The 23,082-nt window shown below is 43.2% G+C and overlaps 1 protein-coding gene across 3 annotated transcripts in view; it reads left to right on the top strand.

Moving 5' to 3' along the window:
• Positions 1-21,877, top strand: part of PRICKLE1 (prickle planar cell polarity protein 1) — a 111,817-nt gene extending 89,940 nt beyond the window's left edge. The window contains exons 1-8 of one of the 3 annotated variants that reach the window (XM_043563413.1): positions 1,594-1,656; positions 11,479-11,664; positions 13,245-13,358; positions 14,005-14,142; positions 14,717-14,920; positions 16,202-16,388; positions 17,308-18,168; positions 20,024-21,877. In XM_043563413.1, the coding sequence (XP_043419348.1) occupies positions 11,533-11,664; positions 13,245-13,358; positions 14,005-14,142; positions 14,717-14,920; positions 16,202-16,388; positions 17,308-18,168; positions 20,024-20,886 (2,499 nt within the window). In that variant the 5' untranslated portion in view covers positions 1,594-1,656; positions 11,479-11,532 and the 3' untranslated portion in view covers positions 20,887-21,877. Of the gene's footprint in view, positions 1-1,593; positions 1,657-1,786; positions 2,177-11,478; positions 11,665-13,244; positions 13,359-14,004; positions 14,143-14,716; positions 14,921-16,201; positions 16,389-17,307; positions 18,169-20,023 lie in introns of those variants that run through there. The other 2 variants (XM_043563414.1, XM_043563415.1) reach the window with 2 other exon arrangements.
• The last annotated feature ends 1,205 nt before the right edge of the window (positions 21,878-23,082 follow it).

Below are 23,082 nucleotides of genomic sequence, written 5' to 3'. Positions count from 1 at the left end.
GTGGCCTTGGCTGATGTGTAGCTGCCTTTTGAAAGCTGTTTCCGGGGCGTCTGGGTGGCTCAGTCCGTTGTGCCACCGATCATGATCTTGCGGTCTGTGGGTTCCAGCGCCGCGTTGGGCTCTGTGCTGACGACTCGGACCCTGGAGCCTGCTTCGAATTCTGTGTCTCCCTGTCTCTGCCCTTCCCCCGCTCACACCTTTCTCTCTCTCTCTCTCTCTCCCCCTCTCTTTCTCAAAAGTGAATGAACATTAAAAAAATTAAAAGCTGTTTCAAAAAGGATCCACCTGGCTTAAAGCATTGGTCTGCTGCTACTTCCTTTATCATAATGATATGATAGTTTAGGATTTCATTTAAGTCCATAACTGACTGCACTTTTGTCCTATAGATGCTGTCAGTTGATGACGTCCCTGAGGAAGCCCAAACAGAATGAAATAGGAAAAAGGAAATCTGCCCTAGGTCTTCACGGCTAATTTCACAGGTCCAGGGAGGAAAGTGGTAACCTTGGAAGTCCTCCATCCACCCTCTGCAAACCCCCACACAACCTGAGGGCCAGAGCAGCTCTATATCACACCTGTTGAGAAACAGCCTTCAAAACTGGCCCCCGAATTGGCCAAAAGAGTCTATTTGAATCACAAATAGAAGCGGTATTTCCAAATTACTCTACCAACAGAGCCACAAATTTTTTGTCTCTGCCACTTTAAAGCAATAACTTAAAAAGGGAGCTTCTCGGCAGCTGCCATGCTTTAAGGCAGAGATAACAGAAACTGGCTAGGGAGTTGTTGGCTGCTCTATTTATGGCAACTTGTTTGTGTATTTTTAAATCACAGTTACAATGGACTATTGTTCAGTTGAATAATACTGTAGAAACATATATGTTACAAATCACTCTCCCAAGGAATCCTGGTGGTTCAAGGATTCTTTTTTTTTAACCTTGATAAAAAGGTAGGATACCTAAGGAACCAGTGACCATTTTAAGTTGCTTTTATTTAACAGCACTTTATAAACTGACACAACTCTTAAGTATTTAAATAATGCATCTTTCTCTCTCCCTCCCTTGGCATTTTATCACCTTGTGATAAGACTATTGTAGATATTAAAACTTGTGGTTCAGAAGAGATCCATACCTCAGGTATGTCTCCTTTCTGTAGACAATTAATGCCAAACTTCACTTTCTTTCAGTGTATCTAGAAATAGCTCAGAAACAAGATTGGCCTTTTAAGTGTGAGGCACGTTCTTGTGTTTGAATAATGATATTCACTTAACCTGTTTGTAAAAACTCTGACTCATGTACTTGATTAAGTATATCCCAAGACCCGGCACCATTTCTTTTGCTGTTATTTACCGATAAAAATAAATCTCCTGCGCTAAGCAGTAGGAATCACTGCGAAATGCAGGAAAAGTCCGAAGAAGAGAATTCTCATGTTAATGAGTCCTTCCAAGTGAGAACTTGGTTAAACGTGCCATTTGCTGACATCATGTTTATGGGGCTGAGTGGAGATGATTTCTTTAAGAGGTGGCCTTGCATAATTCTCCTAGCGTTTTGTGGCCCGCGTGTGCACCTGCGGGAGGGGGAAGTTTACATAAGCGTCCTGGGGTATTTGCATCTCAGCTGCTCCTCTCACTAGGGCTCCTGGGAATGGAGCGGGCGGACGGAGGTAAGGGGCTCCAGCCGCGAGGCTGGCCAAGTGGGTGGGTAACTTTTCGAGGAATAATGTGCGCGCAGGACCTCGTGGAGACCTGCCAGGGGCACGGTCAGCAGTGACAGTTCCTGGAAAGCGGGCGGCCGTGAGACCAGGCTGGGCAGGCGCCTCCTGCGGACGGGAGCCGGGAGCCCAGCAGGGCTGCGATTGCGAGCCGGGAGGCCGGCCTGCGGCGCTCCTTAGGAGGGTGGGACCAGCAGGAAGCGAAATGGTTACTTTTTTAAATGCGGGCTCTGGTTACTTTTGAAGCTCGCCGGCCGCGGGCGCAGAGCGGACACCGGGATTTTTCTCTCCCGGGTGGAGGATTCTGGAGGAACGCAGAGCTGGGGGGTGGGGGATGCGGTGGCCTGGACGAGGCGACTCAGACACGGGGGAACAGAGTCGGCGACGCTGGCGGGGACAGAGGGTCTCCGGGGAGCTAAGGGACCTTTTTGCAGCCCTCCCCCCACCGCGGCTGGTTAGGGAGCTGCAGCCGGTGAGGATCGCCGCCTTGCACCGAAAGGGGGCTCACGGGGGACAGCCGCAGGGGCCGGGGGTGCGTCAAGGAGGAGCGGGGGCGGCAGCGACCCCTAGCCAGCGGGTCAGGGCCGGTGCTGAGCCGCGACAGGGGGTGCGGCTTTAACCGGGGTTTAACCGGGGCCCTGCGCTCGCCGCCCCCGCCCCTCCGTCCCCGCCTTGCTAGGGTGTCCTCCGGAAACGGGTGGACGAGGGTGACCTCCTGGAGGGCACTTAGCCCCGTTTTCCTTCGGGAACCTCCCTGCGCCGGGCCGCCAGCTTCGGCAGGACGCGGAGCGGTGGGCGCCTAGGGCGCGCCGAGAGGCTCCGCGGATTCGCGGGCCGCGGCGGGTGCCGGGAGGGGCCGCAGGCCGCGTTCCACCCCGCGGTTGCAGGTGGGGAGCCGCGGTCTGGCCCCGGGGCTCGATGGCAGCCGGGCGGCGGGGACTGGACGCCGAGGGCCACGGGGGTGCGCGCGTCACCGTGCGCCCGCCGAGAGGGGGCTTCTTGTCGGAAGTTGGGGGGTAGAATCCGGGACCGGCGGCCACTCGGTATCGCCGTCAAGCCGCGGGGCGAGTGCTCTTCCTTGGAGGGGACGCTGCGCAGAGGCGCCGCGAGACTTTCCGCTGGAGGTGGGTCAGGGGGTTCGCAGGCGACTGTTGTGGCCCCTGGGGAAAGGGGAGCTGTTCTCTGCGGGCCTGGCGTCGGCGCCCGGGACGGGCTCGCTCGCTGCCGCTGGGTCTGGGGCTCGGCCTCTGGGCGCCGTAGCGGGGAGGCGGGGAAGGGGCCGGGTGGTGGGGGAGAGGGCCGCGTCCCACCCGCGGCTCGGGGCGCCCCCTTGCGGCCCGAGCAGCCACGGCCGCGCGGAGGGTAGGGCTTGCGGGGCGCCGACGCCTGCTGCAAGCTGTCTCTTCCCGGTGCGGGCCTGGGTTGACCCAGCGGAACCCCCACAGCCATCACTCGCAGCCCTACCCAGAATTAGCCTGCTGAATTTTCCCGAAGAAGGGTGACATCCTTTCCCTCCGGCTCCCCTCCCGAACCCCTTCTTAAAAAGCTCAGGTTTTCACATTAATCTATGTCAGTATAAACCAGGCTATGTGTGGAATTTGTTTTTACAACTCGAGTCTTGTGACTTCTCAAACACTTTCTTGAAGTGTTTTCTCTGGAAACTTGTTTCAAATGAGTGCTGTAAGTTTCACAAAGAGGAGTGTTGTTCAGGAGCCAACAGGTGACGGGGTGAAACCTGAGTCTGTGTGTACATTGGAGTCAAGTCTGGCTGCCGTTTCCTTGGGCCGCCGTTGAAAATAGAAATTCAAAAAATCAATAGGAGACTGACTGGAACACGATTTGCGAAAAATATCTGCGTCCCCCTTTATGGAAATTAACTAGTCCATTAGAGCCGTGCCTTGCGTGGTCCGCGGCACACCCCAGCATGCGTTTTGGATTTTGTCTGTATATACCGGTTTACAGCCAAAAAATCTGACCCCAGAAGCGTCGCTCTGGCAAAGGACCATGCTTTGTCATCATGTTTCCTCCTTTTGTTAGGCAGTCTGTCTTACTGTCGTGGAATGTATTTGTGCATGAAATTAGAATGCTTTGAAACCCCGCAGCGTTCCACATTTCCTCTTGGAAAAATGGATAGCTTCTTGGCAATTGGATGGTACATGACAGGCCACTCAGCTGTTGGAAAATGTACAAGTTGGAGGGAGGTCTACCTGGAAAATACAGAAAATGCCAAAGGGCACATGGCCTAATGCCACTAATTGCTGGTATGAAGTTCTTTTACTAATGTTTGATGGAGCAGTGCTGTTGGATACCTTCATTATGTTTTTATTTTACAGTTATCTCAACAGTTCGTTTCAACAGAAATAAAAGTGAATTGGGCCCTGAACTTTCGTCTTCAGCAGACAATAAGCATTGCGTACTCTTTGTGTGTGTGAAAACTTTAAAGAGATAACAGTTTAGGATCTCTACTATGAAATTCAAACTTTGGTTATCATAGTTTTGATACCTATGGTGACTACAGGTCTTTCTGGCTTTTTAAAAGTCTCCATAAACAAGGGGATACCTATATCCACAGGGTTGTGTATTTTGTGTGTTGAAAAGAACAGAAGTGTTACGGGTTTTTGTACTACCAAATTAGTCTGTAGTTAAATTTAATCCACCTGCATATTTAGCCTGAAGAGTTAGAGTAGCTCTTGAGTGGTTATGTGTGATCTGCATCTTTTATGTGCTAAGGCCTTGTTAACAAGCAGTTTAACAAAGAAGTTGTTAAGCAGTTTGTGGCCCTCAGGATGACACTTAGCAGCAGGGGACACCTAGGGAATGTTAGCCCAACTGAGTTCACAAATCAGTATCTGTTCTGGGTTTTGGTGATCAAAGGATTTCTAACTTCCCTGGGGATGTTCACACAAGAAATACCTTTTCGTAGGGACCCTGCAATGCCATGGTAATCTTCACATAGGAACTAGAGTGGAATTTGGGAGAAGTGTTTGTAAATTAGGGGTATGACCTTAGACTTCGTATTCAATGGCAGGGACTGAAAATTATTCTGTTTTCCATTTGCATGATTTTGATTTGATTTGGTGACTTAGTCCAAAAAATGATTAATAATAGGAACCATACCAGAACTGATGTACAGTTATAACCTCAATATGTATCTGATTGAACTCCTTCTCCCCAACCCTCTCAAATCCTCATTCCCTCTGACTTGCCAGTGTAGTATTTCTGTTTTAGTACATCATCTTTCAGTCACCTAAGACTACCTTTGACCCAGATCCCCCCCTTCCTATTGGTTCCCCAAGCCACCATGTTTAGGCTCTCTTGGGAACAGTAGACAAATAGGCCCCTCCCAGGTTCCTGTTCTCTTTCCTGACCATCACTGTAGTATTAATTTTCTTTAAGACCAGCAGTGGTACTCTGCTCACATGCCTTTTGTCTTTTCCCATTGCCTTTAGGGTTAAACACAAAGTCAGCTCCCTGATCTTTTTAATTCTTGAAAGCGTCATTCAGTGCTGTCATTGCCATCTATTATTGCTTTTGGCTTCCAGCAAAACTCTCGACTCTTCACTGCCTCTGGACCTTCATATACTGTGCTGACTTATGAAACTTTTTAGGGAAAAATAGTAAAGGCTCGTTTATGTATATGTAAAGGTCAACCAAAATAGTACTCCTTAGCTATTCTGGAGGCAGCATGTAAGTGCAGTAGAAAATAAATGATCCTCAAATGACCAAAATAGCATAGCAGAATAATAGAGCTGCTTTTAATTTGCATAATACCTTCACATTTTGTGTATTATCTTATTTAACCAGTGATTACTTCCAGAAGGAATGTGTAAGCCCTTATTCATAGAGTAATGATTCTATATACGTCTAGATGAATTTTTTCAAATTACAGTTGCCTAATTTGCAGAACATTGAAAGCAAAATACTAAAAAAGATTTAGAGGTTGGTTGTGGGCAAAGGAAAAAGGCTACTTACTTTATAAGAGACTAAAGTAGCAAGAATTCAGAATCTGTCATGAGTGCAGGGAGGGAAAAACCTATAAAAAGTTTGTCAACCATCTTAAAGCCTTGGGGCCATGCAATTCCACACATCAGCTCTACACTGTGAGGTAGCCCTAAACTTGTGTTCCAATTGAGGAACTAGGTTCCGGGGTCACATCCAGCTGAATGACTAGATTGGATTCCTGAAGCCAGCGTTCTTTCTATTGTTCGTTTTCTGTTCAGAATGAAAACAAATGATCAGTCAAAGGCTAACTCACATATAATTTACACACACGCACTCAAGAAAACAAGGAAATGTATAATGGAATTTGGAAATATTCTTACCATGTTAAATACATTTTCTTTTTTAAGTTCTAGCTTTTAATGGAATGAAGTCAATTGCCTCTTTTTGGTATTTCCTAGAACCACTCAATAATGGCCCTTAAATACAGAGATGAATGAATGGATGGAGTAAATGAATCTCCAAAGTAAATTTCACAAGGAACCCCTCCTTATATCACTGTTGGATGAATGAGACCATACTCTGATTGGGGGAATAAGGGCCAATTTACAGCCAGTTATCACCATTGTTGCTCTACTAAGACACCTGGAAATACCCTGCCGTGCTCCGTAGACCATTATGCATTGCGTGCGTGCGCAGGCATGCTGGTATTGGAGATTTTGTTGTGAGGACTGGTTAGAAGTTGATCCCAAGGGACTTGGGAATGGTGGCTGATAGTTTGTCAAAACTGTTTGCCCTTCAGGAGGCTACAGAACCTCCAGAACTGAAAAAGAAGATGAAATTCACATGTCAACCTTTGTCTTGGCTATTAACGTGTTCTTATTCTGGATGTTGCTGGTCAGTTTCAAGAAAAATCTGTGTAGTCAGAGTGGAAATAACAATGCCAATTGACACAGTCAGTAGTAATTTTAATTCTTTATATTCGTGTAATTCCTTTCTTCTTTAAAACTTTGACCTACTTAGACCATCTTTGTAAGGAAAATAGTTACAATAAAGAACAAGGCCCCATTGCGTTTGGTGGTTTGCCAAAGGTCTGAAGAGTTCAGGGCTGGGTTTACTGAATGCTGAAGCCCAGATCCCATTCCTTTACGTATTGCTCTGTCCCTTGGGTCAGATGTTCTCTTGACAATTATATGATGATTGAGAAGTCCTACGTCTGCGAACTGTTTGTCTTTGAGTTTTTTTTAAATGGTGAGAAGTAACTAACTATTTTGAAGGAAGAAAGGAGAAAAGGAGAAGGAAGGGAAATGAAACTCTTCCACCTTCTGTTGTTTGGCTGGCTGGGAGCATCCCCACGATAGTCCTTGTCTTCGTAAGAAAAAAGTATCTCATTTCTCTCTACCCAACCCTGGGCTTTCTTCTCGTCTCCCTTGTCCATTCCCTTTTCTTCTTTTTGTCATTCGTCTCCTTGAGTCTTCTTTCTAGTCTGCTTTTAGTCCTCTCTTTAAAATAGTACCTGCAAATAACTCCTTACCTGCTGTAATTTAATCCAAGTATCTGTTCTCTGTGCTTGACCTCAGTGCCATCTTCGACAGTGCTGTTAGCTCTTAAAGGTGTTGCTCCCTCTACATGCTTCCTTGACGGTCAAACTCTGGAACCTGAACAAACCCATTCCTGAACATTGTTCTACTTTTTTCCCTGCATTGTGAGACATGCGGAATTATGAAGAGACTTTGGAGAGGTGGGGCCCTTCCAGATCCATTTCCTTAACAGGGGCAAACCTAGCACAGAATTAGTTAATGCATAATTGTCATTCACATGTGATTAAGTTCATTCAGTTACAGCATTTCACTACCAGTACAATAAACCTTCCTCAGAATAATCACAGAATACTAAGTTATTTTGGCTTTTTACTCTGTTGATCTCCAGTATCTAGCACCGTGTCTTGCATATAGTTTTTTTTTTAATAAACATTTAAAAAATATAATACCATATTTAACTTAGCTGTGGTTAGGTAAGAGGATGTTAAAAATCTGCACTTCCGTAAGGCTCCCACAAAAGTATGTGTTTGTGATCATGAGGAGGAGAATGGTGATAAACCAGATGAAGCAAAATGCAAACACTTGATGAGTCTGGGTAAAGGCTACAAAGGGCTATTCCAACTTTCCTGAAGCTTGAAATTATATCAAAATAAAAATTTACAAAAATTAAGTACAAAATTAATAAAGGACAGGGCCACTTTTGCCCATCTAAGTGTGGTTCTTCAAAAAAAAATGTTGAAAATTTTCTATATCATAATTCCAACTTTGGATAGTTCTATTCCTGTTATAATTCAACTCATTTGTAGACCTGATTTGTGTCTGTATTTCACATGATCAACCTAGAGACAATACCTGGAAATGAAATTAATTAAATCTTTCTGTTAGATCTAATTCACACATGGTTTCGTGTTTGTTCTAAAAGGTGGTATTTTGGCAGACGAGACAGAACCACATTTAGATGTCATTAGGAAGATCCTACATCATGACCCAGAGCATAAGTAATGGCCACGTCCCCCTCTTTCTTTGTGCTGTCAAGCATTTTCAATACAGTAAATGTAAATGCCTACATAAGGTGTATTTGGGAGATCGTGTATTTTTTTTTAAGTTTATTTATTTTGCGAGAGCGAGAGCAGAGGAGGGGCAGAGAGGAAGAAAGAATCCCAGGCAGGCTCTGCACTGACAGCGCAAAGCCTGACGCGGGGACTGAGCTCATGGATTCGTTAAGACCATGCTCTGAGCCGAAATCCAGAGTCAGATACTTAACCGACTGAACCACCCAGGCGCCCCTGTGAAATGTTTTTATTTATCGTTTTTATTACTTTAACATTTTATAGTCCAAGAACCATGATCAGCAGTCACCTGCTTTCATATGACACAGTTTGAGAAAATGATATACTTAAGAATATAAGGGTCTACTGACACAAGTAATTTTTTAAAAGAGAAAAATCCATATTCAGATTTTTGTGTTATCAAGTAAAGGTCATGCTATGTAACTTTTATTATTTTAATTTTTTTTTGTCAGCTCTGAGACCTTCCCAATGCATGTAATGTTTTGTCATTTTATTATCCTCTGATAGAAAGCAAAAAGAGGGTCTCTCCAGAGAATAAACTCTGAACCCACAGCTCATGAGGCTGGTGAATTTTTATAATCCTTTTTCACTGTGTGCTTTCCTTGAAGTGCCTTTTCTGGGCAAAGTGGACTGTCTCCCTACATTCAGTCATTTGTCGTGACTGATGCAGTAGCGGTACTAACTGGCCACAGCAAAGGGGAACCGGCTCCGTCAGGTTCCACCTCTAGGAGGCAGTGTGGGGTTAGAGGTTTAAGATCACAGGCCAAGTTCTAAGGCCACTGTGCCTTTGGACAGTTGTCCTGTGACAGTTCGTTCTGAGGCTCCGTCTTCCCCCCTGTGAATTGAGACACGCCCTCATTGGGTTGCTCCATGTGATAATTAAATGTCATAACACTAATCCCACCAGGAATCAGTTAGCTGTCAGAATGCCAACACATAAAACTGAAAGCCTTGCCTGTGATAACTCGTGTCCCTCCCATCTAGATTGGAAGGAGGTGGCCTCCCATCTAGATTGGAAGGAGGTGGATTGTGTCATTTAGTGCTAAAGTTGATTTACCTTGATTGGGATGGCAATTTACTACTTTTTTTGCAAAAGGCTAATCTAGGAATATAGCTGTAAAAGTAATTCAGATCTTTGGTAGTCTGCGTCTTTGTGCTAGCTTGGAAAATCCATGGTTTGTCTTAAATTTGTGTTTTCTCTTGTTTTATAATATATTAATATTTAATAGGTTCTTGTTAATATTTATGCTTTTTGTAAGTTTCTGCAGTGCAGGTACCTTAGTGTCTCCTTCCTCAGCCAGATTTGGGAAGGGCCAAATATATATATTTCAATATTCAGGTTAAAATTGCATTGAAGGTTCCCAGCCCCCCTGCCCCCGTTCTCCTGGTGGGGATTTTTGAGTTACTAATTAAATTCTTAACCTCTAGTTCTCTTCCTTTGACATGTGGGAGTTGCTTTTTCCAAAACAAAAGGGAAAGACTAGATCCAAGAAATTTTCTGACTTTCATTAACACATCCTTTTTTTACGGAGGGCTAAGAGGAATGTGCCTGTTTAGAGAGCCTTTCTTAAGTCAAGATGGGAATGAATTGCACCTGTGTGAAATGACGACTTGTTTAAAAGGTCGTAACCTCCCAATGATAGTGGAGGAAATGAGTTCATCTTTACTTTTTGTTCAGGGTGAAGGAAAAGTTAAACTAATAGCTGAAATAATATCTGCCTACTGTATGGCGTCGCTCCTTCTTCTAACAACGATTTGTAGCCCTTGGATGTTTGGCCTTCCATTTGTTAACTGTTGCAATTTTAATTTATGTCCTTTGATTTATAAAAGAAAAAGTGTACGTTTTAATAATTGGGTTGTGAGAGGTAACTTTCTGATACTGTAGAGTTGGGTTTGACATAGTGGCTGAGAAAGGACTTCCTCTCAGGCAGAAGTGTGCTTAGGGTTCACTGCCTTTCCTACTTGTTTTAGCAAGAGAGAGAATTTTTTAAGGCAGAACAATTTTTGGGAGTCTGATGAGTCAGGCACGTAGTGTGACTGTACTCTGTGGCTTTCAGCTGTGTAACCTTAGGTGAGTGATTGAACTTCCTGAGCCTTGTTTTCTTTAAATTGGGGTCAGGCTAATTATGTTGGTTTTTGTTTTTGTTTTTGTTTTTTTTGGTGGAGGGAGAAGGAAAGGGGCAGGTATAAAACAAGCTGCATCGATTCTGAAAAGTCTTGTATCTTTTTTTCTTAGTGCCTTGGGATGAGGGATGATGTTTAAGAATCAAAAGAAATTTAACAAGGAACTTAAACGCCGATAACAAAGTTCCTGGGCTGTAGAGCAAGAGACCCCTGTGTTAACAGCTTTGCAGCCCTTCCCTCTGAGGAAGACTTTTCATCCAGAACTGGATTTACATCTTACTTTGCCCAGTAGCTGGCTGCTAGCTTGTCACACATAGTAGGTGTGACTTTTCAATGAATGCCTGCTGGTAATGCAATTCCACACTAATAGTCAGCTAGCAGGATTTTATTTTAGCCTCGTGCTTGGATTCAATTACTTTTTGTTGAAGGAACTCATTAATGAACTGTCTGGCAGACTTTGGCCCATTGATACTAAAGGCTTTTGGATTGAATGTGCTATATTAAGGATTCAACTGCTATTTCTAGTCAGGGAGTAAATGAGGTTTACTGACTCTCAGAACTTGATTAGAAACCAGAAATCTGAGCAGTCTGCCAGTGGACCCACTCTGTGCAGGCAGCAGTAAATGGCTGGGATTAGGAGACCCAGGAGCAGGGTGGGGTCTCGGGAGCACAAAGCAGCAGGCAGGGCAGGAGGCGGTGCCATCTCTGACACTTCTTCCACTCTTGGGACTTCACAGGATTTCATTTGTGGGAAAGTTAGAAAGTCAACAAAGCAGTTTCTTGAGAACCCTTCTAACGAATAGCGTGTTAGAGGCGCTTGTTAAAGGCAGCTGGAACTAAGCTAGTTTTGGTAGCATCTTCTGAAATGCTAAGTTGTTAAGGGGGCTGCTTCCAAATTGTGTAACTCTAGATGCGCAGTTTTGGTGGGCCTGGGGGTTGGGGGGTGGCGACACTGGTAACTTGGTGACTAGAAACGGGTAACTAGTTACTAGAAAACCAGGCCCAGCTGTGTGTAAACAGCATTCCATACAAGTTCCTGGAGGGCAAGAGTAGTGCCTTCAGGTTTTAATTTCTTTGTTTTTTCCCTATATTGTCCACAGCAGCCATTGTTTGATGTCCTGTGACTGAGAAACCGGCCTTTTCACTTCAATATTATGCCTTTGGAGATGGAGCCCAAAATGAGCAAGCTTGCCTTCGGGTGCCAGAGGAGCTCCACATCTGACGACGACTCTGGCTGTGCCCTGGAGGAGTATGCCTGGGTGCCCCCAGGCCTGCGGCCAGAGCAGGTGGGACCTCATCACTCCATGTGCTCTGTTTACCAACAACATTTCAGATTTCTTTTGAGAAATGCTAAAAAATGTACAGACCATTCCTACCATTACTGACACGCTATGCTACCCTCCTTTGTCCTTACTCTCTGGGTAGTATAAATTTTTGCTTTTGAAGGGCATACTTAATTTCTTCGCTCTTGGGAGAGAGTGAGAGGAATTTAAACTTTTTGAAGACATCAAGTAACAATATAAAGGTAATGAAAGGAAAGAGGAACATTTCCATGCCAGCTCTGAGCAATGCTTTTGCTTTGGAAGAGATGAGAAGTACAGAGCTGTAAGAAATCACCTGAAGTGTTATTGCTTAGACGTTTGACCTTTGATAACCTGACACATAAAAGAATCTGTCACCACAGAGTGTATTGCAAAAAAAAAAAAAAAAAAAAAAATTTATGCTTTGTTTGTATTGTTACTTTAAGATAAGAATATTGTATATGCAGAGTTTTATTTCCTCAATATCCTTATAATGATGAACTTACTAAAAATTGCTGGTGACAGATGCAGGTGAAGCCATAGTTTGAAATAAAAGGTCCCAGCTGGGTGTATGACTGCTCCTAAGTTATGGGGGTTTCCTGCATGGTGGGAAACTTTTCTGAGGAATAGGGGCTCCCTACTCATCCTGGCACAGTACCCGGTGCACATGGAACTGGTATTCAGTAAGCACTCCTAACTGTAAAAGCTTCTGTGGCTGACACAATGGGGAGGGAGGGTGGTGTGCTGGCACACTGGTTAGGAAAGCAATATTTTGACTACTTACTAGCAGAAAACCCCTTCTTTCAGCTTACGATTGGGTACGTTTTATGTGATAGAAAGATAAACTGAAGCAGACAAGCCCCTAGTTCCCTGATCTTTTCCCCTCAAACCACCTTGATTCTCAGCACTGCAAAGTACTCTACATGCATTAAGGGATATACCTTGAAATACCATGGGGGAAAAAAAAAACAGAAATGGAGTTCTCCTTTCAAAGTGACCTCAGTACAGCTCAGTATGGCCCCCCTCCAGTTTCCGTGGGGAAACGGACTCCGGGTATTTAGAAAATAACACCCATGGAAGCAAAGAAAGCTGATGCTTGAGAGAACCTGATAAGGGAGAGTTTACACAGTTTAACAAAACAGCTTTTGTCTTTGTGACGTGTAAAATTCAGAGAGCAAATTGAGTGTGCTTGTGTAGTGTCTGGGTTTTGGGCGGCGTCACACAGCCTGTGTGGTCATATGCAGCACTCACCCGGCATTCTTTCTTGGCTGACCCTAGGGAGATAGGCTGAGGAATAGTAGCATTAAGTGTGCACATTTTATGGTGCATAATTTATGATGCCCCTAATTGTCACTACAAATTACATTCCTGAAGAGCAATTTAGCAGCTGGATGCTAGCTATCTGAAGATTTGCAGTTCTGCTGAGTTGGCTCAGCTGGTCTTCTCATTAGCTACAAGAGGCCAAACCCTGTACCTAAAGAGAAAGGTAACTTTCTAAGATGGAATGTAACCTAAGATGTTCACTTCCGGTATGCTGATGTCCTTGTTTTTCATCTCTTACCCAGATCCAGCTCTATTTTGCTTGCTTACCAGAGGAAAAGGTTCCTTATGTTAACAGCCCTGGAGAGAAACATCGAATTAAACAGCTCTTGTACCAGTTGCCACCACATGATAATGAGGTAAAATAACAGGAAGCAGCCTAATTTAAAGAAAAAAAATACACCCTAAACATTGAGCTGCCTCTCATAAACCCTACCTTCTCACTGGCCAGGGCTCTTTTGCCTTTCTTCAGTTAAAATTTGCCTTGAGAATACAGCTTTCCATTCTTTGAGAGAGAAAAGGGTGTCAGTGCAATAAACTTAACAACAAGTTGTTTTTTATAGTGTTTGCAGCCACCCACCACTTATCAGGAACCTATAAATTCCTGAGATTTCCCTGCCCCTTCATCTAGAGTCAGTGCTTTCTGGTAGTTAGGGCTGGCCCTGCAGTGGAGTGCCTGTAGAATGGAGAGTGAAAGTGGCAATTAACAAGTTTAAACCTTTTGTAGAAAGGTTAATGTCTTCCAGTTTTTTTAAGTGTCTCTGATAAAAGTTTAAACACTCCTTATTTTTTTAAAAAAAGATCCTTCAAATTGCATTTCCCTTTTGTTGGAGAGGCTATAAGATTTGATGTCATTTTAAAGGTACAGTGCCATTTTTAAATTGGGGATTTATGGGGCAGGCCAGTTAAACTTGCTCTTTGCCGAAACTCTAACCCTGGAAATACTGAATTGGTGAGGGAGACTGGGTGCTCCAGGGTGGTGCTTCTGTTTTCTTCTCTCTGAAGGTGCGGTATTGCCAGTCGCTGAGTGAAGAGGAGAAGAAAGAATTGCAGGTGTTCAGTGCTCAAAGGAAGAAAGAAGCACTAGGAAGAGGAACGATTAAACTTTTGTCCAGAGCAGTGATGCACGCCGTGTGCGAACAGGTAGCACTTTCCAAGGATGAGTAGTAGCTTGTGGTAGTGACGTGGATGGAGTATGGTTGGGGGTAGGTGACCGGGCCAGCACAGGTGTGGGCCCTAAAAGCCTCCAAAACATAAAAGGCAGCCTAGCTTTTTATTAAGTGGACATTAATGTTTATAACTGACAGGGGGACTCAGTCTGCCCTTGTGTAAACATCAGGTGAAATCTGGGCATGGAGAGAGGTGCTGGGGTACACCCACTGTTCAAAACTGCAGAAACAGAATGAAGACGTTCAGACACTTCCTGGCTCAGAGTAGGAAATGTATCCAATAGGAGGCTGGCTCAGGAAAAGGACTCTTCATGTGACTTGGATGAAACCATTCTTAGAAACAGTCTAGTGTGGTAATATATCTGAGGCATGTTCATTCCAGTTAAGAATCAGAAATAATCCAGCATTAAAGAGCTATTTAATCACTAACAGGAGGGGCCACAAATAAAAGCTTTCTTGACAAAATGGAATTTAGTGTAAAGTAGGAAAGGCTGAGCATCCAGTTCTTAAAGAAGGATCATCTAAATTTCAAATCCTTTTGTTTTTAGTGTGGGTTGAAGATAAATGGAGGTGAAATTGCAGTGTTTGCCTCTCGTGCGGGCCCTGGAGTGTGCTGGCACCCTTCCTGTTTTGTCTGCTACACGTGCAACGAGCTGCTGGTCGACCTCATCTATTTTTATCAGGATGGAAAAATTCACTGTGGCAGGCACCATGCTGAACTGCTCAAACCACGGTGTTCAGCATGTGATGAGGTAAAAAAAAAAAAAAAAAAAAGTTTATCCCTTAACACTGGAAAAAATAAGCTTCTAGTAAGCCAGTATTCCACTGTTCACATCTAAGCAAAATATAAATATCTCCTGCTTTTGCTGTCTAGATATTTTTAAGATAATCTTGTACATTCATATAATGGAATAATATGCAGCTAATAAAGAGAAGGCAGCAGGTGTGTTTGTGCATTGATAAGTAGGATGTCCTTGATGGATTGTGGGAGAAGAAAACCAGTTGCAAGAATATTAAGTAGTAGACAATCTTCTTTTTGTTAAATAAAGGGAGAGTAAGTCGAGATTGTGTATATATCTGTATACACTCAGAACTAGTATGGAAAGACATACACTGAGTTAACAGTGGTTACCCCTGGGGCATGTGGGAAGGGATGGTGGTGTGAAAGGAATTTTTTTTAAGCTTTTTATTTTAAAGTAATTTTAGATTTACAGAAGACTTGAAGAGATGACAGAGAGTTCTGTAGACCCTCTCCCAGCTTCCCTTATTGTTAATATCCTACCTAGCCATGGTATATGCATCAAAACTAAGAAATTAACATTGGCATAATACCATTAACTACAGACTTTATTTAGATTTCCAGTTTTTCTGCTAGTGTCTCTTTTCTATTCCAAGATCGAATCCAGGGTACCTTATTGCATTTATTCTGTATCTCCTCAGTCTCCTTCAATCAGTGACAGTTAACTTTCAGTGCTTGCTTTTATACATTTATGTTTTTAGTTTTTTTCAATAATATGCAATTTGAAATTTCTTTGAAACCAAAATTATAAAAAATAAAGTCTTTAATCTGGAGATGACCACCGGGTCAAATGAAACATTATCTACACGTGCTGTTCACACAGCACAGCATCTGGATAGCTGTAACTGCTGATTCTGCAGACATTTTTATGAGTTAAGTATCAAAATACAGACTACTAAATTATTTCAATGTTAATGTATTCTTTGCCAGATTATGCCAACAAAGTGTGACTGGAGAGCAAAAATATGACCAAATGAATGATCTCCTACGTAAAAATCTGTTTTTTGTTGTAAGTTTAAGCAAGCACTGAGTTTCTCTTTTTCAACATTTTCAATTCATGCTTTTATTTCATATCTAAATCAAGTAAGATGTGAGCCTGAGGCTATAAGAACCAAGGTTAGCTAGTTAAGTGATTTCTTTAAGAGCCAATGTCTATCAGTTGTCCAGAAAACATGCAGTTAATTGGCCTCTAGAAGAGCTCACCATGATCTTTTCATCCCATTTCTTTTTAAAGATAATTTTTGCTGATGAGTGCACAGAAGCTGAGGGTCGCCATTGGCACATGAAACACTTCTGCTGCCTTGAGTGTGAAACGGTCCTGGGGGGACAGAGATACATCATGAAGGATGGCCGCCCATTCTGCTGCGGCTGTTTTGAGTCTCTCTATGCAGAGTACTGTGAGACCTGTGGGGAGCACATCGGTAAGTGCGTAGCCGGCCTATGATTGTCCAGTCTCTGTGTGGGTTTGTTTTGTAGAACTTACAGGGGCATGTACAGATCTTAAATGTTTTAGTTTGAGGAGTTTTGACAATGGATATGTAGTCAGCTGTCATTATTTGCGATGGTTGTGTTCTATAAAGTTGCCTGAGTTACTGGACCATTGCTCCTCGGGGACATTGCTCCTTGCAGGGTTGGGGTCCTGCAAGGCTCTGGTCACATTTTCATGAACTGCTCAACAGATAATCTTGTTTCATGTATGTCTTAGTTTAAACACACCTTATTTAGTGTATACTGATTCACTAATATTGAACTCGTAGCCAAGAGCACTGTAGCTCATGCCTGAATGACGCTGCTAGATCTGACACACTTACGTGCTCTATACGGCACATCACAGCCTTCTTGAGCTTAGGGACAGTATACAGCACTTCAGCACTATGCTTGGGAACCCTTTTAAACAGCGGAATCAACACAAAGCCCAAAAATGCAAAGAAAACTTTGCAGAAATCGACCATGGCTCTGTCAGCTGTTATAGTATGAGCGCAGAGACAAACGACAGAGCGTCGGTTGTTTGACCTCAGCTTGGGAACATGGCACATCAGTTGACTCAAATTTTTCATCATTCTGCACCTGTCAGCAAATAACCCTGAAAGCTCTGCAAGTATTGATTCTGCGGGTATAGATACATTTTAGCAAGTAGGCAAATTAAAAAATTATGGCAAATTCAAAAATATGGGATCTGTGAATAATGACAATTAACTGTACATGTGTGACCCACAGCCCTTTCAAGATACAGACATTTCCATCACCTTTTAGAGTTCCCCCATACAAACATTCTTGTCTTTTTCTTCCTTTATTTCAAGATTGAACTGTAACCTCCTACTCTGTCCTTCTTCAAAACAGGTGTCGACCATGCACAGATGACCTATGATGGGCAGCACTGGCATGCTACAGAAGCCTGCTTTTCTTGTGCCCAGTGTAAAGCTTCTTTGTTGGGGTGTCCCTTCCTTCCCAAACAAGGTCAGATTTATTGCTCGAAAACATGCAGCCTTGGTGAAGACGTCCATGCCTCTGATTCTTCTGACTCTGCATTTCAGTCAGCTCGATCAAGAGACTCTAGAAGAAGTGTCCGGATGGGCAAGAGCAGTCGGTCAGCAGATCAGTGTAGACAGTCTCTTCTTTTGTCGCCTGCTCTAAACTACAAGTTTCCTGGCCTATCAGGCAATGCTGATGACACCCTTTCTCGGAAATTGGAGGATCTGAGTCTCGCCAGGCAGGGAGGTTTCGTCAATGAAGAATTTTGGAAAGGCAGAGTGGAGCACGAAACCCCAGAAGACCCTGAAGAATGGGCTGAGCATGAAGATTATATGACGCAGCTCCTCCTCAAGTTTGGTGATAAAAGCCTCTTTCAGCAGCCGCCCAGTGAGCTAGATATACGAGCCAGTGAGCACTGGATATCTGATAACATGGTTAAAAATAAGACTGAGTTAAAGCAAAATAACCAGAGCCTTGCAAGTAAAAAATACCAGTCTGATATGTATTGGGCACAGTCACAAGATGGACTAGGCGATTCTGCTTATGGCAGCCACCCAGGCCCTGCAAGCAGTAGAAGGCTCCAGGAATTGGATCTGGACCATGGGGCTTCAGGCTATAATCACGATCAAACACACTGGTATGAAGATTCCCTGGAGTGTTTGTCAGACTTGAAACCAGAGCAAAGTGTTCGAGATTCTATGGATTCTTTGGCTTTATCTAACATCACAGGTACGCAATCTAGGGATTATGGGGTTTTTGGAAAAAAGAGCCACTAAAAAATTTATTCTACAAACTACAGTTCAGCAGTAGGGCCCATGTTACGAAAAACTGTAGACCAAGGGAAGGAAGAAGTTTACATCGAACGCCAAACGCTAACAAAATAAATGTGAGCATACGTGTTTAATAGAAGCTTCTTGAATAGGTATTATCCTTATTTTAAAGAGGAGGAAATTGATTTATGTGGATAATGGAGTCTGTATCTGTGTCTGAAAGATCCTGTGCTCTTAAGATTTGCTGTAGGAATTTCAAGATGCTAAAATCAGCATGTGTGCTTTATAAGCTCATGGCATCTTTTATATTTTTCTGAATTGCCCACTGGCAACAGATAGCTCAAAAATAGCTGAATGTTTTTTATGCAGATTAAAAAATAATTTCATTTTAATGTTTTCAAAGCATATTCGTATCAGTTATCTACATTTTATCCTTAAAATGATCCTGAGCTGTATCAAGTGGGTATTACTTAGTATGTGTTACACATGAGGAAACTTAAATCACCAAGAGGCTAAATGCCTGACTTTACATAGGTTTTTAAAGGCACGACTGAGTCTGGAACCCACCCCCTCCTGAATGTCACATTTGCGTTAAGTCTTTGAACACAGAAATATTACTGGTCCGTGGCTAGCAAAGGCTGTGGCTAGTTTTATAGTCCAACTGATAATATTCAGTCCTTTCATAAAGGTTATGTTACTGTAATATAGGCAGGAAAGGCTTTACTGGCTGCCCTGTGCCAGAAATAACCCTGGCAAGAAGGAATTAAGACAGCTAGCTACCCTCCTAGTTTCTGTTGGACTTGTCAAAGATGAGGCAGGCCAACAATAAAGGGGAGTTGAAGAATGTGGGTGGGACTGAATTAAGCATATCCTGTTTGCTGGGCTCTGTGTTTTAACACTTAGTATCAAAAACAGACCTCATTGGGTACACAAAGTGTTAGGGCTGACATTCCTTGACAATAATGGGCTGAGAAACAGGCTCCCTCTAGAAAGTAGGAAGTTATGTAGTCTCTAGGTGACAATAGTCTGTACCATGCCCTAGTCACTTACAGTCTGCTGGGTTATATTTACTTGTTTTGACTTGCCTGGGCCCTATTAAAAAAGGAGAGCAATATCCGTTTTGAGAAGAGCTTTATTAAAGTAAAATTAATCTGAGAGTGGCATATGTTACAGAGGTAAAGGGGGAAGAAGACTGGATCTGATGATCTAGGTGTCAGGGCTTGGCAAACTTCTCCTGTAAAGGGCTAGATAGCACTTTTTAGATCATACAGTCTCTGTTGCAGCCATTCAACTCTGTCACTGCAGAAAGCAACGATAGACCATGTGTAAGTGAATAGGTGTGGCTGTGTTCCAGTGAAACTTTATCCACAAATAGGCTGTGGGCCAGATGTGGCCCTTGGGCTGTGGTTTGCTGACCACTAAGCTAGGTATAAAAGGATCGTTAACTGTGGCCATGTGGATGCAAAGGAAGGGATTGATTTGAGAGATGTTCAAGTGAAGTAGTCTGGCTTTAATGTATCACGAGGCAGAAGCTTCTGTGTGTCACGTTCTACATGTGGAGAAGTTTTAAAATGTTTGCTGCTCGTGACATGTGCTATAACTAATGTCTGGCCACAAAAGAGCTGGGCTTGTAAGAGGCTATGCCCCCTGTATCGATGATAAAAGTCAAACCTTCTCAAGTGCATGTTGGTTTTACCTAGTGGGTGTTAATCAAACATTGACACTTGGGAGAATTTTCTTTGAGATGCTTCCTTTCAGTAGCTTGTGTGTAGTAATTGTCAGAAGATCACATTTTGTCTTGACTTTTCTTCTAGGGGCTTCAGTGGATGGAGAAAGCAAGCCAAGACCCTCATTATATTCCCTGCAAAACTTTGAGGAAATGGAGGCAGAAGATTGTGAGAAAATGAGCAATATGGGGACTTTGAACTCTTCCATGTTGCACAGGAGCGCAGAGTCCTTGAAGAGTCTAAGTTCAGAGTTGTGTCCAGAAAAAATCATGCCTGAGGAGAAACCGGTAGTACATCTGCCAGTACTGAGAAGATCCAAGTCTCAATCCAGACCACAGCAGGTCAAGTTTTCAGATGATGTCATTGACAATGGAAACTATGACAACATTGAAATCCGGCAGCCTCCGATGAGTGAAAGGACTCGAAGACGGGTCTACCATTTTGAAGAGAGGGGATCCCGGTCTCATCACCATCGCCGCAGGAGAAGTAGGAAGTCCCGCTCTGACAATGCCTTGAATCTGGTCACAGAAAGAAAATACTCTCCCAAGGACAGACTGCGGCTTTACACCCCTGATAACTACGAGAAATTTATACAGAATAAAAGTGCCCGGGAAATCCAAGCATACATCCAGAATGCTGATCTGTATGGACAGTACGCCCATGCCACCTCCGATTACGCACTGCAGAACCCAGGAGTGCCTAGGTTTCTGGGACTCTACGGTGAGGACGATGATTCCTGGTGCTCTTCCACCTCCTCCTCCTCCGACTCAGAAGAAGAAGGATATTTTCTTGGACAACCAATTCCTCAACCCCGGCCACAGAGATACGCCTACTATACAGATGACCTTTCGAGCCCAACTTCTGCACTCCCCACTCCTCAGTTTGGTCAGAGGACAACTAAATCCAAGAAGAAAAAGGGACACAAGGGCAAAAACTGTATTATTTCTTAACCTAGTAGCTGTGGGGATCATGTTTAAACTGCCATTAACCATCTTGAATCCTATCTTTTTTCTTCATAGGAAAGTTGCTAAAATAGTTTGAAGTGCTTTGCCCATGTAAATGAGACCCCTGCTGCTGTTTACAGTGTCAGATTAACCTTTGGAAGGTGTGATTTCTCCAGTTTGCCCTCCTTGGATGGTGCCAGGTTGATGCCACATCTTGTGCCTGTCAGGTGCATTACAGCCCTATGTAGCGGTTTTGGTCTCCAATCCTCAAGAGACTGTCAGGAGGTGATTGGACGGGGGTGTTGATTTTAGACAATGGAGAACTCCCGCCACCTTTGTAAAGTGATAGTGTGTGTCCTTTGTCTACACCAGGTTGGCCCAGGTCCTGATCAGTCTGTCTTGTTGTGCGGCATGCACGTAGTCACGCTGACCCAGCCAATACTGTGCATCCCATCGTGTGAGGCCACCTCGTCCCCTTTCAGTTAGCCAGGTAAACGCTGCATTGTATTAGCTCCAGCTCCAGATTGAAAAAGACGTTGCTATTTATAATGTAGTATTTCATAGACTTAAGTGTATTCCTAATTTAACGGTGCAAATATTAATGTACATACTGTACAGTTCAGATTTTAAAGCTGATTATTTTTATATCCCTGAATTGCAAGACATTTGTTACACTGCAGTGCTAGATTTGTTGGAGAACCAGAAACAGCATTTATGGATGAAATGATTGCTTGTATTTTAGTCAGGGTTTATAAGCTTAGATGGCCAAATTTATATTGCTAGTGATGGAAAGTTCAAATTTTTTGATTTTTTCAATATTAAAAAGGCTCTGTATGCATGGTGGGGCTATGTAAATACTCTTTAAAACTATGGCCCTATTAATCTTATGAGTGCTATTTATGGGTCAAGCAATGTAAACTGTATAAATGTAAAAACAAACAAAAAAAAAAACCCCATACATATCCCTGGAATATATGGTAAAAACAAGTAGAAGCTGTTTGGGTGAATGTTTTTTTTCCCCCCTTGGGAATGGTAGGGGGTGCCTTTCCCATTTTCAACAGAGTGGTGATTATTTCCTGGGAAGAGACCAAAACTACAAGGATCTGCTTTAGAGGCAGAGGACTTTGTAGATTTAGTATTTGAAGAGAGGCTATTCCTTTCCTTTCCAGCTAACTTGTTGGCCTTTTTCTTTTAAAATCTTTAGAGGATGCTGTGCCACTACTTCAAGTTTATATGAGGTTCTGTTTCAAGGAACAATGATCTTGAATTTGAACTGATGAGCTGATATTTTATGTGCAATTCTTGCATATACGTTTCAGTCCTAAGTAAGGTCCTAGTGGTACCTTGGACCTATAGGAAGGTATTTAATAAATGCTTATTAATAAATAACAAACTACCTTTCTGAACACAGATATTTTCAAACATATCCAGGTAATTTCTGTTTAGCTCCCCTGTTCAGGGATGACTGCCCATTCTTATACCATTAACAGGCCACCATTTGACTCCTGCATATTCCCTTGTTCGTACTAGTAAGTGGGAAATAGAACTTGAGGCCCAGAGGCAAAGCTGTCCATGTTTACTGGAATGGGGAAAAGCTGTTAGGCCTTGGGGAAGGGGGATGTGAATCCAAGAGATAAACGAGTAGTCTAGCATCCCCTACACCCATCCCTGGAGAGGGCAGGGCTGTGTACGTGGGATGGACAGAGAACCTTCAGAAACACACAGTTGGGGAGAGAGCCACTTACTCAACAAGTGTGTCATGATTTCCGTGGTCTTGTTCATTTTAAAAAACATAGTGAAAAGGAGATGCATGCACATGCTAACAAAAATCAAAACACACACACAAACTCAAAAGATAGTGGCGTATCTCTTTTCACTCTTCATCTCCAGTCCATCAGGTCCCTCCCCAGAAGTAACCACTATTAATCATTTCTAGTGTCCTTCAGATGTTCAAAGCATATTTATGTAAATGTTTCTTTTAAAAATGGTAGCAAACTATACATGCATGCTTAGATTTGCTTTTTTCACTTTGTGTGTGGACTTCCACATTAGCACAAATAGGTCTACCTCATTCTTTTCAGTGATGGTATAATACACCATAATCGACTTAACCATGGACTTGAATTTCCTCATGGATAACCTTATCCTGCATTGGCATATATGCACATAAATTCTGAGCAGCATAATTCCTGGGACAGAAGT

This window comes from Prionailurus bengalensis, chromosome B4 (assembly GCF_016509475.1).
Source record: "Prionailurus bengalensis isolate Pbe53 chromosome B4, Fcat_Pben_1.1_paternal_pri, whole genome shotgun sequence".
Lineage (NCBI taxonomy): Eukaryota > Metazoa > Chordata > Mammalia > Carnivora > Felidae > Prionailurus > Prionailurus bengalensis.
Note: the sequence above shows the minus strand (reverse complement) of the source record. Positions and strands in the feature narration are given on the sequence as shown.